Below are 13,393 nucleotides of genomic sequence, written 5' to 3' on the forward strand. Positions count from 1 at the left end.
CAAAAGATATTCTAAAGTACATTCAACTCCAATTATAACTGAATAATAAAGTACAAAATAGTGGACAGTCAGAAACGCCAAAAAATAAGAAGTATACAAAAACTATGGGGACATTTCAAAATGACAGAGGAACCACCTCAAAGTGACTCCCACTGATCAAATCTGAGATAATCTAAGCAACAAAATAGGGATAGTAATGAATTATAACCCAATGAATAACATAAGCACCCATGATTCCATAGTAAAATAAATTAATAAATTTGTAAACAAATGGGGGATGAAGGGAAAACTCTTCCTTATAGTTAGATGCCAACTTATAAATGCAGAAGGAATGATGGAACAGAAAAGTCATCATTGTAGTGGTTGTCAACAATGGAGTAGTCACTGTGAAGAGGGATTTGATGAAGAACAAGATATTGATATAATCTTGGGATATATCCCCCAAGAAATACTAATCAGAGGAGAAAATGACAGCTCACAGTGGAGAACCCTGAGAGAACAAAATAATCAGATGATCAAATCAAAGATCTCTAGTAGGGATTAACTCCATATGCCCCCCAATGCAACGTACAAAAACACCGTATAATTTGTGTGGTGTTCCTACCAAGGGCACTACCTGAATCTGGTCAGAAAAGAAACATCAATTCTCCCTCTGCCCCACCCTGCCACGTCTCTTTCTCTCTAAAAAAAAAAAACACCACCACCAGTTGGACCCTCGTTGAGGGCCAACCTTTAATATAAGCCATATACTCTACAAAACTGTCAAGGATACAAAAGATAAGAAAAAATGGGGACATATTCTAGACTGGAAAAGAATGACTTGATGGCTTAACAAAGCCCATTTTCTCAGATGGACTGCAACTGGTAAAATTTGAATAGGGTCCATAAAATGGACCAGTGTTATCAATGCTGATTTCCAAACTTGGAGGGCTGACTGTGGTTTCACAAGAATGTCCTTGTTTCTGAGAAATACAATGAAGTATGTAGGAGTCATAGGACATCATTATCTGCAACTTCACAAATCACTCCAAAAAAGAAAAATGATAATGAATATGTAACTAGTGTAATGGGTGAAGAAAGAAGAATTAATAGGTGTACATTAGTAGTTGGAAAAGTCTGGATGAGTAGAGTTTTTTGTGTTACATTTGAAACTTTTATGTAAGTCTGAGATTATCTCAAAATAAAATTTTTAAAAATTTAGTCCTGAAACTTAAATTAAAATGGGAAGCTTTTCTCTCGATAATAAATAAATAAGTCTTAATTAAAAAAAAAAAAAGTGGGGGGCCAATGGGTGGCTCAGTTAGTTGAGTGTCTGACTCTTGGTTTCAGCTCAGTGATCCTGGGGTCATGGGACCCAGCCCTGCATCCTGCTCCAAGCTCAGCGGGGAGTCTGCTTGGGATTCTCTCCCTCCTTCCCCTTACCCCTCCCTGACTCTGCATGCAGGCTTTCTCTCCCAGATAAATAAATCTTTTAAAAAACTGCTGCTAGAATTCAGCTTATCTAAGGCAGGAACCATTCTGTATAGAAACAAACAAAAGTGATTTTCTCCAAAAATACTAGTAAAACTCCATCTATTGCTTCCCATACCAAGCACATGAGATCTGGTAGACTGTTGAATTAAGCAAACATAGCCACAGGAATAAGGAAACCAATTAGCTTAGCTAGCTATTAACTACAGACTAGTCAATTCACTCCTTGGAATTTTCCTTATTTCTAAATTGAAAAGATTACATGAGATTATGACTGGAAGCAAAACAGAAGGCCAGCATTAAGGGGTCTGGACATGAACGTGTACAGTGTACAGTCTTATCAGCTGATAACTAAAAATGTGACTAAAGTCAGTCCACAGTAACTTCCAATACAACATTTTTAAAACAAAAAACAGCACAGCTTCCAACTGCTGAGGACCATCTGCCATATTGAAAAGACAGACAAGTTAACACTGTTCTAAAATGCTTTCTGTACAATCACATATAGTAAACATAAGAACTAAAATAATTTTTTCAAAAGATTACTATGGCAGATTAGAGAAACAGCCAAATTTTGAGCTTGATATTAAATTATCTTTCAAATTTAAAGATTCTGTCTTATTCAAGACATCATTTGCTCCATTGTTGATATACACAGCTCTGTTTATAATTAATAGTTACTGAATAATAAAACCCAAACCAATCATGTGGAACATAATCAAAGCTTTAAATATAAGCACAGCTTTTATTTCAGTGTTAGCTTTTAAAAAAGATTTACTGCATTTAAGGCCATCATAATAGCCAATATATATTAAAGCTAGCTTTTGGCAGATGAATCCCTCAAATAAGTTGTTAAAAATTACCTATGTTTGTGGCCTAACAAAACAGTTACCAGCAGCTATGATATATCAGACCCTGAGCTAATGATGGTACACAACTAGGTCTGGCAAACTTTCCCTCTAAAGGACCAGACAGTAAATATTTTAGCCTTAGTGGGCCACATATATTTCTGTCACATGTTCTTTGCTTTTTTTCTTTTTTAACTACTCTTTAAAAATGTAAAAACCCATTTTAGTTCAACCCATCTTAATTCAAATGCCTTATAAAAACAGGTGAGGACCATATCTGGCCGACAGGCTATAGTTTGCCAACTCCTGACGTAAAATGAAAAGGTCAAAGCAATTCAATCAATAAGAGGAAGGGGACTGTTTTATGCACATATGTAGGTAAACAAAGATGATTATAAACATTAAACACAAAGATATTTACTCTATATCCAATTAAAAATAGGGGGAAAATGTTATATAAATACCATAACAAAAGTGAAATTAAAAATAAAATTATTTAGCATTACATACTCTGGTGTATACACTGGTAACCAATAGACTAGTCTTCCACCTAATACGAGGGTCTCAGCTGCGAAGTTTAACAAGTCAAAAAACATATCACTCAGATGATAACTCAATGAAACAGGAACATGGCTTTCTGGGCTAGAAAAAGAAAACAATTTCAAAATCAATGAAAAACCTTAAGACTGTTAAACTTAGCTAATTAAAAACAGTAACATGCTTCTTCTCAAAATAGTATCATATTAAACTTTTACTTACCATTTTTCCATCCCCTTCAGTATTTCCTTCTGAGAACCTGTTTTTCTCGTAGATTCTCTGATACCATAGGGAGCTAGACAGAAAACACAAATAACATGGATAGTCAAAAGTCACCTAATCACCAGTTAGGCATAGATGGATATCATGGGCCTCCAGATGGGACACTCAGAGAGGAACACATCACCACCTATTCCAAGCAAGAACACGTAACACAAAAACATTATATTTAAAACACTGAAAGGGACAGCAGGCCACTGTCTTCTTCAAAAATGTCAATGTCTTATAAAAAGAGAAAGGCTGTGACAGTGTGACAACTAAAAGAGGCCTAAAAGAGATATTACCAAATGCAATACCTGATACCAGGTTGGATACTATCCCAGACAGAAAAGCAAAGAAATAAATAAAGGGATATTACTGGGTGACAACAAAAGTAGGTGACAAAATAAAATTCAATAATTGCACTGACTTATTGAAACTGATAACTATACTCTGGCTACCTAAGAGACTATTCCTACTCTTGGGAAATACACAGTGAGGTATAGGGGTAAAAGCCTACAGTGTAGCCAACTCACTTTCAACGGATTAAAAAAAGTTACATACTGGGGCACCTGGGTGGCTCAGTGGGTCATGATCCCAGGGTCATGATCCCAGGGTCCTGGGATCGAGCCCCGCATCGGGCTCTTTGCTCAGCAGGGAGCCTGCTTCCTCCTCTCTCTCTGTCTGCCTCTCTGCCTACTTGTGATCTCTGTCTGTCAAATAAATAAATAAATCTTTAAAAAAAAAAAGTTACAGGGCGCCTGGGTGGCTCAGTGGGTTAAGCCGCTGCCTTCGGCTCAGGTCATGATCTCAGGGTCCTGGGATCGAGTCCCGCATCAGGCTCTCTGCTCGGCGGGGAGCCTGCTTCCCTCTCTCTCTCTCTGCCTGCCTCTCTGTCTACTTGTGATTTCTCTCTGTCAAATAAATAAAATCTTTAAAAAAAAAAAAAAAAAGTTACATACTTTATATAAATACACAAACAGAATGAGAACAAACAATAAGTTAGATTCTAAGTAAAAAGTTACCCAATTTTTATAAAGCAGATTCATACTAACAGTGTAATGCCTTGGTAATTTTTCTCTTGTTAGATCTAGGAGCACCTAAGTTACCAAAGAATTGAAGGGAGCGGAGACAGAAGAGTAGAGATACCCTTGCTACTATTTACAGATTTATTTATTGCAAAATATGGTAGAAAAAGGCCAGTCTATTCTTAGATAGTATGTCTGCAAAGCCCAGAACTCATGAGGCACAGGAAAACAAGTTCTTATTCACATTCCTGAAGCTCAATGGGTTCACAAGCCTAGTGGCTCACAAAATTCCAAATTTCTTGTAACTCTAGAAGAGAAATCAGTCAAAACATGTGCTACAAAAACAAAACAAAACAAAACACCAAAGCTTACACATGGAGAATCACGTTTTATCTAAAACTCTTTTCTTGGGGGGGGGGGGGGAACCTCTTTTCCTTTGGGACATCTGGGTAGCACAGCTGGCTGAGCATCTGACTCCTGCTTTCGGCTCAGGTCATGATCTCATGGTTGTGGGACTGAGCCCCAAACTGGGCTCCATGTTCAGTGAGTAATCTGTCTGAAGATTCTCTCCCTCTGCCTCTCCCCCAACTCAAGGAGGGGGGGGTAAGGCACATGATCTCTCTCTCTCTCAAATAAACAAATGTTTTAAAAAAAAAAATCAAAAAATAAAACTCTCTTCTTTGACACCTAACACTCTAATTGCAAATGACATTTTGGCTCCAGTTGGTATACTAATAATCAATTACAGTCAAAATTTTAAAATAAATATATGCTCCAAAAAATAAACTGAAGTGAAAAAAGGAAAGACAAGTCAATACATATTATTTAAAAAACCAAAATAGTAAACGCTTAACTACTTAGTTAAATTGGTATACTGCCTTATATTCACAGTTTTTTCCTTCTCACTATGTGAAGACGACAGGGGGCGGCAGGAGGAGAATACTAGTACAAGCTGATATTTTCTGTGTGTTGATACATTTTCTACTTCAAATGTAAATGACTTTAGGAAACTAATCCTACTCCTACTTTTTTATAAAAATAAACTTACGATCAGTGATGATTGCATCAAAATATGTGCCCTTCCTCCAGGAAGGTTTAGACGCATCTGAAACCAGGACATCGAGGTAATACTTCTCTAAACCATACTGACGAAGATTTGCCCTAATGTTTTCATCTGGTCCTCTCCATTTTTGGTTTTTCCTACTAGCCTTTCCTAAAGGGAAAGAAAAAAGAATACAGAAACTACAAATCAAATAGAGCATTCTTATTTCTTATCGTTTAGCTAAAATAATGTTTAACTCATCTAAACCTACCTTTACTCAAATAAAACTTGCTTTCACTTAAAATCCTAACTTTATTTACATAAAGTTATTTTTATTTCAACTGACTACAAAAATATATTTTGGCCAGTAAAATGTACTGTCTAACTGATCTTTTTCTATCACCTTTCAAGTAAAACTGCCTTAAACATTTATTAAATACTTACTGAATTGAAAGCATATACAAGTTAAGATACAAAGCTCTATTGAGCATGGCCCCTTATAAATGAAACAGAAATGAAGAGAGCTAACTTGGGAAATGAAGGAATGCTATGACCATGGAGCTCTTGCAGAGACATTACTGATGAAAAGTTAAAGTGGAGGTTGAAGGAAGAAATTCAAAAGTTCTAGTATTAGGAGACACAAGTGGATGTTGATACCGTGGATTGATTAAGATCGGAGAAACCAGCGTAGCTGGGTGGTTCAGTTGGTTAAGCATCCAACTCTTTTTTTTTTTTTTTGACAGAGATACAGAGAGAACACAAGCAGAAAGAGCAGCAAGCAGAATCAGAGAGAGAGGCAGGTTCTCCATTGAGCTGGGAGCCTGATGTGGGGCTTGATTCCAGGACCCTAGGATCATGACCTAAGCAAAAGGCAGCCATGTAACCAACCGAGTCACCCAGGTGCCTCTAGGATCCAACTCTTGATTTCAGCTCAGGTCATGATCTCAGGGACATGAAACTGAGCCCACCACTGGTCTCCATGCTTGGCATGGAGCCTGCTTAAGATTCTCCCTCTCCCTCTCCCCTTGCCCCACCTGCCTCCTCTCAAAAAAAAAAAAAAAAAAAATCAAAGAAAGAGGAAAAACAAGCTTAGGGGAAAAAATGAGATTTGAGATGTACTGATCATGCTTGTCAGCTACCCACAGAACATTCAGAAAGAACTATTCAGTGGGTAGTTGGAAGCCAGAATAAATACACTGAGGAGATTATCAGTATATGCACTTAACTTAAAACCATAAGAATGAATGACATTTTTTATTAACCTAGGTGGCAGTTATGTGTTTGTTCTATAATTATTCTATTTTTATACACTCTTCTGTATCTTGATCTACTTTACAATAAAAACAAAACTTAAAAAATCAAAAGGAGAAGAATGGCATGACTCTGCATAGTATGTGTTGTGAGAGGAAAAGTGGTCAGAGAGAAGCCCAGAGAAAGCAACATGTTAACACAGGTCAAAGAAATCCACAGGGCCTTAAGAAGACAGAGGTGGAACAACCAAAGAAGTAGAAGTACCACCCAATGAGGCCACGGTCCAGGAGACCAAGGGAGGCTTTATGAAGGTCAACACTGCCAAATGCTAAGATCTGTAGCCCTAGTGAGAGTTTTCAGCAGGCGTGAAAGCTAGAAAACAATGGACAGAAGACTGAGAGATGAAGAAGAGGAGACGGCAAGTAAATACTAGTTTTCGAGATGCACTTTGGCAAAAGGAAGAGGAAAACAAAGTGGCCATTAGAGGGCCCCGACAGGACTGATAGGAAAGGTTTTATATTTTTAAAATGGGAAATTTTGAGATTATTTGAGAGTACAGAAAGAAATTGCAAGCACATGAAACAGAGTGCATATTTAAGAACATCCTGGGTAAGCTCTGAGAAAATTCTACCTCAATGAGAATTCTGCTCAAGTAGACTGAAAGGTTATAATGTAACTTTTATAAATAAGAATTCTAACAAATTATATAGGACAATCTCCTTAAAGCAAACATGACTTCTACTAAAAGCAAACTGGAATAATTCTTCTTAGCACTTTGTCTGCCCTAACATATCACCAAGAATATCTTTTCTGGTAAGCCCATTTAGGTGAACTTGATAAAATATAACCAGTTCTCCTTACGATAAATATTACTAAATTCCTTAGAGTCAAGGTAGGAAAAAAGAGGGTCATCAAGCACAATATGTCAAATTGTTTCAGAAAAGAAAAAAAGAAAAAAAAAGGAGTATAATAAATTCTCACCAATACAGTAACTTGAGAAAAACTGGACAGTAAAAAGAAAAAGGGTGTTTAAAGGGCTGATTCTAGTTACAATAATGGAATACCACCATAAACAGAATTTCAAAATCATCAATGAAACTTGACATTTTTATTACCATTCAGGTATATGAGAATACTTTCTTCAGTATAATTCAGTTCCAACCAACCATGTATCATTAGCAAAGCATCTAGATTTTAATATAGTTTCCAAAACTGCCTCAAAAGCAAGCAAATGTTTGTCTTGAGTTAACCTGAATCCAATGCAGAATCTTCTAAGTTACTGTCATGTTAACCACTTCAAAGATATTTTGGTTGGTTATGGAATTAAAACCAATAGAGTATTCAAGGACTAGCAATTAATCCAATATTCATGCAAGAGTATGATTATGAATAAAAAACGGTGATAATCTTTAAATAGAAACTGTATGTGTTTATTAACATGGACATGCTAATTAGAAGATGGCTAGTCTCTCTCCTACCTCCTTCCCAAGCCTAAAGTTCACAACCTTAGAGTTTGCCAACTTTTTAAAAATCTCTTACTAGGACAGTGAGGAGAGCTTTTTCTTTTTCATCTTTGTTATCCCCCACAAGATCGCTGTGCACATACTGAATCACTTCATAAAAAGCAGATATCCAACAAAATCTTATCATTTGTAAGAATAAGTAAAACTACATTATACCACAACTCTGTATCTTAACACGAGATAGATGCATAATGCCATATAAACCCATTTAATTACTTTGAAAGCACATCTGATACAAAAACAAAGCCTGTAACAGTCCAGAACCTCTACTCACCTAAGCCATGAACTGTATTGTAGTCTATGTCTGTCCCATATACATAAGCACCAAAATGAGCAGATGCTATCAGAAGGCCACCTGAAAATCACACAGTTATAGTCTGTTAACCAGAAAGTCCCAGACTCTTATTTCTTCCCCTATTTAGTCTGATCCAGAGTCTTAAAAAATAGCTGTAGGCAGAGTACCGGAGAATAACACTGGTCCTGACCCTATTTTATAAGCCTCAGAATTAAACACTAAATTGTGCTCACTATACTGGTCACAATGTAAGGAATTAATGTATGTACTGTCATCATTACTTTGAACACACTGCTTAGGGAAAATTTTTTTTAATTAAAATAATGTATATTTAGGGGCATGTAGGTGGCTCAGTTGGTTAAGCGACTGCCTTCGGCTCAGGTCATGATCCCAGGGTCCTGGGATCGAGTTCCATATTGGGAACCCTGCTCAGCAGGGAGTATGCTTCTCCCTCTGTCTGTCCCTGCCCCCTTCAAATAAATAAATAAAATCTTTTAAAAAATAGTTTAGGGGCGCCTGGGTGGCTCAGTGGGTTAAGCCTCTGCCTTCGGCTCAGGTCATGATCTCAGCATCCTGGGATCGAGCCCCGCATAGGGCTGTCTGCTCAGCAGGGAGCCTGCTTCCTCCTCTCTCTCTCTCTCTCTCTGCCTGCCTCTATGCCTACTTGTGATTTCTCTGTCTGTCAAATAAATAAATAAATAATTTTTTTAAAAGTTAAAAAAATAAATAAAATAATGTACATTTAGACATTTCCATCTGATTTTGAGAGGTCTATACAAAGCATCTTACTCCTTACTTACAAACAAGAATATAAAACTGCTATATAAAAGAGTTAGCAATAAATAAATTCTGACAACTAGGCTCAATTCCCATGGAAGCCTGAGTTTCAAATAACCTAAGGGGGTATAATTAATATTTAAGATGTTAATCCCCATAAAAATTAAAATATTAGTACAATAAACAGTTATTCCTGTAACCAGTGAAGCAATTACCTCATTTTAAACTGTAAATATGAATTTCTGAATAACTATCATCAAGCATACACAAAAATAACAACAAAAATAACAATACAATGACTTCTCTTTTTACTTAGTGCTGTGATCAAAGTCAGAACAAAAGTTCCAATACAATCTGACTGGACTAAGTAACTTGGTAGCTGTGCCTAGCTCACATACAAAGAAAAATCCTAATAAAGATTTGAAAATTAATGAAACATTTTAAAATAAAAGGTAATACTTTTAAATTGTTTAAGGGGGAAAATCAGTTATTTTAATAACCGTGCTTTCCATTGAATTTTACTTTTTTCATCATCCAAATTAAAAATTCCTAATGGCTATACCGCACCGTAGAAAGGTCTGTCAAATGGACATCAGAAATATATTCCTAAACTATGCACAGACTCAGACAAGGGAAAATAATTACGTATTTTCCCTTATATCCTTTCCAAAGGTAATTTCTATAATTAAGATGGGTAGTGCCTCCAGAGGGTCAAGATCTGTAAATTAATGGTGTTCCTTCCATAGCCATTTAAAACACAGTCCGGGAACAGGCACTTCAATAAACAGACTTTGCTTGTGAAAAATACTTTAACTACTACTACGAGACCCCAAGAAGAAGAGAATGGAGAACTAAAAAAAGTACAGCAGTAACCAAAACCTAAGTTCCTTCATACTAAATATAAGGAGTATTTGTGTGAGAGGGAAGCTAAGTAAGACCTCATTAGTCTTGTTCTATAAATGGAACCATCCATATTTAGGAAAGATACTATATTGTGAAGAACTGGAATACTCACAAAATCACTTCACCCGAATTACGAGGAATTACTACAATTCTGCCAATTAAGGCAGATACTCACCTAGAAGAACTAGTTGTCAAGGGGAACAGAAAAGCTTTCCTGTGCTTCCTTAAACAGAACCTTATCCATTTGGTTAGAGTGAGTTTTGAGAAGACCCAGTTTAGAGTACACTGCTGAAAGGAGATGAATAATGTGTTAGACTACATCTGTTAGTTAACTTGGTGCTCTTTAAGCTTTCAAAGTTTTAAATAAAGTTATTATAAATTAGCTTCTCTAAACTGGTCACTGGGTAATCGCTGTTAATCATCTCATCGTTTTCTCAATTAAATTGAAGCACTTTTTACATTTAGTTATACCTTAGTTGGGAGTTTCCCTGAACCTTCTGGTGGAAGAAGGGGTGATAAAGGAGGGGTGAAGTGATGAGGGGGAGGTAATGTGACTCACCCAATTTCTTATGCTACCAAGTATACAAATACCAAAAACTCAGTCTTCTAATTTCTCCTTACTTAAATAGTAACCACTTTAAGGTTAGGGCAATATCTTATTGGCAAAAGGACATAATAAGTGAAATTTATTTATAATACAGAAACTATTTTACAATTTTCATATTAGAGATTTAAGTGAAAAGCCTTACAAAAGTGCAGAATTGAGAGACTGGGCTTTAGTTTTGCTGAAAGGAAAGGAGAAAAGAAGGAAAAATGGAATACTACCGTATCTACTTTATCCTTTTTCAAAATGAACTCAGGTAAGTTACACTAGCAGCCTGAGCAAAAAGCTATTGCTAGAAAATGGAAATTTTACCAGATAAACTATGAAACTCAAGAAAAGGAGACTATAAAGAGTTGTGGACAAAAATGGGAATGACCCAGAGACTAATCCACAGACCTACAGAGATCAATTACCTCTCTCCTAATTGTCCCTTTTACTCTCCCATAGTTTCCTCCCAGGACCAGGGCCGTCAGTTTCTCAACACCTGTCATATGCATCTATCATTCTGCAATGATAAAATTCAAAAGGAGTTGTACTCCACTCCTTACACTATGGCTCATTTGAAGGTAGAAGCAGCCAAGGAGTGCACAATGGTCTCCTGGGTATACTCTCAATTAGTAAAATAGCTGAATCACTTGAGAGAGGGGAAGGAGAAAAGAAGTATCTAAGGACCTCTGTCATAAAATTATAGCACAGCTACCTAAAGCAACTGGCTGTGTGTCTACCTGTACCAGCTATTTTCATTATAACCAATGAATTAGATGTTTACAATTTTAACCCTCAATTTCCTTGCCTGCTGTCACAATTTGCCAACAGTTGCAAATTATGAATACCTTGGAAATCAAAGAAGGGACTAGAAAATGAATTCATGGCCAAAATGTTCATCATCATCATTCAATACTGGCTATATCTAACATCTTTTACCAGAAAGGCATCTAAGTTCCTAACAAAATAATAATTTAAAAATAATAATGATAACCATTATAGTCTACTGAAAGCCTACCATGTGTCAGGCAACTTCTTAAGAATTTCATATACAGGGGCGCCTGGGTGGCTCAGCGGGTTGAGCCGCTGCCTTCGGCTCAGGTCATGATCTCAGGGTCCTGGGATTGAGTCCCGCATCAGGCTCTCTGCTCAGCAGGGCACCTGTTTCCCTATATCTCTCTGCCTGCCTCTCCGTCTACTTGTGATCTCTCTCTGTCAAATAAATAAATAAAATCTTTAAAATAAAAAAAATATATTTAAAAAAATAAATAAATAAAAATTTAAAAAAAAGAATTTCATATACATGTATTACCTCACTTAATCCTCACAATATATTAATATTACCATTTTATTAATGATGGAACTGAGGCCCAGACAAGTTGAGAATATTGCCCTAAGTGATATAATAACTAATAGATTAAGGATTTAAAACTCACTCTATTTGCTCTTTCCTCTATACCATTTTCTCTCCTTTGGGGTCAGCACCAATTAAAACAAATATACACTTAGCATTCCAGTTAGATAAAAGTAAAATCTGTTATTAAATTAAGTAAAGCTGCACACTCAATCAGTAAGAGTTGTATACCATTCACAACTCTTGTATATCACAGGTGGGCCTGTACCATTATAGGTATTCCACATATCATGCTCATCAATCCTCCTTGCTCATATTAGAGCAACAGGACTTCCTAACTACCAAAAGCTAGCCCAATGAGAAATATCTTCTCCCTCGGAAAAAAATGGAGATACGCAACTTTTAAAAAAAAAATTATTAAAATGAGGTGCCCCTGGGTGGCTCACTGGGTTAAAACCTCTGCCTTCGGCTCAGGTCATGATCCCAGGGTCCTGGGATCAAGCCCCACATCGGGCTCTCTGCTCAGCAGGGAGCCTGCTTCCTCCTCTCTCTCTGCCTACTTCTGATCTCTGTCAAGTAAATAAATAAAATCTTAAAAAAAAAAAACTTATTAAAATGAAAAGCAACATACTCACTAAAATGGAAAGGAAAGTATGTTTCTACAACTTATAATGTCATTCTAGACAACAACATCACACTGTCTAAAGAAAAAGGAAAGGCATTTAGGCAGGAAAAGAGTATATCTCTCCTTTTGGTTTCCCAGAAGCTTTCTACTCTATCCTATAACCTTGAGAAAAATCACAAGTTATGAGAAGTCAGTGGATAAAACATTTGGGAAAAGAATATATTTCAATTCTGTGCCTTTAAAATGGAAAAGGATTGGATCCACTTGACTTTGTTTTTAAATATTAGAAAAGGAAACAAGGAAAAAATACTATCAAAAATATTTGTGAAAAACTATGGCCATGGAGGAGGGAACAGGGTTAGTATTTCCCCAATCCTTCGGAAGGTACTACCCATCAGTGAGACAAAAGGCCCAAGAAAAAGGACAAACTATACTTAAGAATTGTGTCTATTCACAATTACATCACCAATTTCAAAACAAAAGCACCAAAAACTAGATTCTAAAGCTATGCTTAAATTACAAACACAAATTTAAAAAAATATATTTTAGCAGCATCTTTGCAAAGATCTTCCTCTTTGTAATTTTCAATTAATTGTCCTATGTAAACAGTGACAGACCAAAATGTACTACCCATTCTAAGGAGATGCTCTAAAGCAAATTAGGGGCAGGTCTCCTTGCCCCTTACTCACACTGAAGGTAATCAATATTTTGATTGCTGTGGCAGAAATTAGCATTTCATAATATACCCAACCTCATAGACATCAAGGGAAAGAAATTTTACCTGTACTAGGAGCTCTATTTTTAGACTTTATAGTATTATCTACATGTATGCATACATATTAAGCATTATGTACATATATGTATGTCAAAGAATTCTCACTTCCGAGAAAAAA

The 13,393-nt window shown here is 36.3% G+C and overlaps 1 protein-coding gene across 12 annotated transcripts in view; it reads right to left on the reverse strand.

Moving 5' to 3' along the window:
* The window catches only part of TRMT11 (tRNA methyltransferase 11 homolog), a 125,611-nt gene that overhangs the window by 92,018 nt on the left and 20,200 nt on the right, over nt 1-13,393 (reverse strand). For 11 of the 12 annotated variants that reach the window (XR_004284967.1, XR_004284966.1, XR_004284964.1 and 8 more), the window contains 4 exons: nt 8,232-8,312; nt 5,190-5,354; nt 3,078-3,150; nt 2,829-2,960 (listed from right to left, as the gene is read on the reverse strand). Coding sequence is in view for 6 of the 12 variants with exons in the window: in XM_032339615.1 (XP_032195506.1) it covers nt 2,829-2,960; nt 3,078-3,150; nt 5,190-5,354; nt 8,232-8,312 (451 nt within the window). In the remaining 6 variants the exon portion in view is untranslated. The remainder of the gene's footprint in view (nt 1-2,828; nt 2,961-3,077; nt 3,151-5,189; nt 5,355-8,231; nt 8,313-13,393) is intronic. The other variant, XM_032339618.1, reaches the window with a different exon arrangement.

This window comes from Mustela erminea, chromosome 4 (assembly GCF_009829155.1).
Source record: "Mustela erminea isolate mMusErm1 chromosome 4, mMusErm1.Pri, whole genome shotgun sequence".
Lineage (NCBI taxonomy): Eukaryota > Metazoa > Chordata > Mammalia > Carnivora > Mustelidae > Mustela > Mustela erminea.